The sequence below is a fragment of the Limulus polyphemus genome, unplaced genomic scaffold, assembly GCF_000517525.1.
Source record: "Limulus polyphemus unplaced genomic scaffold, Limulus_polyphemus-2.1.2 Scaffold3122, whole genome shotgun sequence".
Lineage (NCBI taxonomy): Eukaryota > Metazoa > Arthropoda > Merostomata > Xiphosura > Limulidae > Limulus > Limulus polyphemus.
In genome coordinates, this window is record NW_013668732.1 from 117820 (window position 1) to 120102 (window position 2283).

The 2283-nt window shown below is 35.5% G+C and overlaps 1 protein-coding gene across 1 annotated transcript in view; it reads left to right on the forward strand.

Moving 5' to 3' along the window:
- The window catches only part of LOC106468703 (myosin-51-like), a 99503-nt gene that overhangs the window by 74717 nt on the left and 22503 nt on the right, over window positions 1-2283 (forward strand). The window contains exons 17-18 of the mRNA XM_022397064.1: window positions 434-531; window positions 1154-1303. Coding sequence (XP_022252772.1) covers window positions 434-531; window positions 1154-1303 — 248 coding nt within the window. The remainder of the gene's footprint in view (window positions 1-433; window positions 532-1153; window positions 1304-2283) is intronic.

Consider the following 2283-nt stretch of genomic DNA (forward strand, 5'->3'; position numbering starts at 1 on the left):
AATTTATACCGGAAATTAACAAACGACCAGAGACGTAACATTATTATTATTATTATTATTGCTGTGTGTATGTTGATGTTGCTGTCAGTAGGGAAGCATGTGAAAAAAATTGTATTATTGTGATAGATGATATGTGGTAATCATTGTGATGTGGGTGTAGGTGGGTTCAATTGTGATTGAACTGAGTCGTATGATAATAGAACAGTTATGGTATTATACATTATAACTATTACTGTTATAATTGTCATTTGACACACTTATGACACACAATGATGTTATCATACATTGTAAGTTTTGTTGTAGTTACAGACATTGGCTACCCAAATTACAACAATGTTATTTTGTGTGATAACTATTATTTTAGTGAGCCATATGGCAATCATGATGTTAATATATTGAAATGATAAACATTTAATAACATATTTTTCAACAGTTGGTTCTTGAATGTTTCATGCAAGCTATTGAAAAGGTGAAACAGACAACATCAGCATCCACATCTTGGGCATTAGGAAAACGACATATTTTCCTCAGGTTTGTTTATTATCTTGAAATAATGGTTGTTTTTGAAGCCCCTGAATAAGATGTTTAAAGTTTAATGAAGTTATCAAAGTTCAAGAAAGTTTATCACACCTACTTAATGTATCATCAAATACAAATCATTGTGGTATCAAAGCACTATTCTTCATTTCTAAGATATTAAGGGGAAGTTGATAATTTTTCTACTTCATTATAATTATTATTATATATAACCATGGTATTCATGTATGTGCCAAGAAATTCAGTACTTTTAAAAATTATAATATTGTTTTGTATTGATCTAATTTTCTATAATTTTTTGTGAATTTTTAGATATTAGTGATTTAGTAAGCTTTTAATGTAAAGTTGTTTTCGAAAGATGTTAAACTTTTATAATACATTGTTGTTTCTGTTCAACGTCAAATACAATGATATTGATGTAAGTTTTACAACTTAATGACATTTCTGTAAAGCTTCGAAGCTATTTTACTGCAAGTTTTATGACTCGGTGAAGTTTTAATGTTAAATTGATACATTGTGTAACTTCTGTAATGCATTAATCACTGAAAAGAATGCTATATATCACATGATATAACATATATAATGAGTAAGCTGAAGAACGTATGCATGTTTCTAGTGAGGGTGTACGCCAACAACTGGAAACTTTAAGAATGGAGAGACAACACTATGCAGCTGTACTTATTCAGTCTGTCTGGAGAGGCTGGCACTTTCGGAGAGTTTGGCCTACAGTGCAACGTAGTCTCCGGAACTGGAAACACACAAACAGGTAGAAACTTGTATATATGCCAATAGTGTTTAAAGTTGTTTGAACAAAATGCCAGTATGCACGTATTTGGGTGTGTAAGAGCAGTGACCTGAGGTGAGACATAATCGTGCTGTAATTATGACTTGAGGTGAGACATACTCGTGTTGAAATTATGACCTGAGGTGAGACATAATCGTGCTGTAATGATGACCTGAGGTGAGACCTACTCGTGCTGTAATGATAACCTGAGATGAGACATACTCGTGCTGTAATGATAACCTGAGATGAGACATACTCGTGCTGTAATCATGACCTGAGGTAAGACATACTCATGCTGTAATGATGAATTCAGATGAGACATACTCGTGCTGAAATGATGACCTGAGGTAATACATACTCGTGCTGTAATGATGACCTGAGGTGAGACATACTCATACTGTAATCATGACCTGAGGTGAGACATACTCGTGCTGTAATGATGACCTGAGATGAGACATAATCGTGCTGTAATGATGACCTGAGGTGAGACATACTCGTGCTGTAATAATGACCTGAGGTGAGACATACTCGTGCTGTAATTATGACCTGAGGTGAGACATACTCGTGCTGTAATTATGACCTGAGGTGAGACATGCTCGTGTTGAAATTATGACCTGAGGTGAGACATACTCGTGCTGTAATTATGACCTGAGGTGAGACATAATCGTGCTGTAATGATGACCTGAGATGAGACATACTTGTGCTGTAATGATGACCTGAGGTGAGACATTCTTGTGCTGTAATGATGACCTGAGGTGAGACATGCTTGTGCTGTAATGATGACCTGAGATGAGACATACTTGTGCTGTAATGATGACCTGAGATGAGACATACTTGCGCTGTAATGATGACCTGAGATGAGACATAATCGTGCTGTAATCATGACCTGAAATGAGACATAATCGTGCTGTAATCATGACCTGAAATGAGACATACTCGCGCTGTAATCATGACCTGAGGTG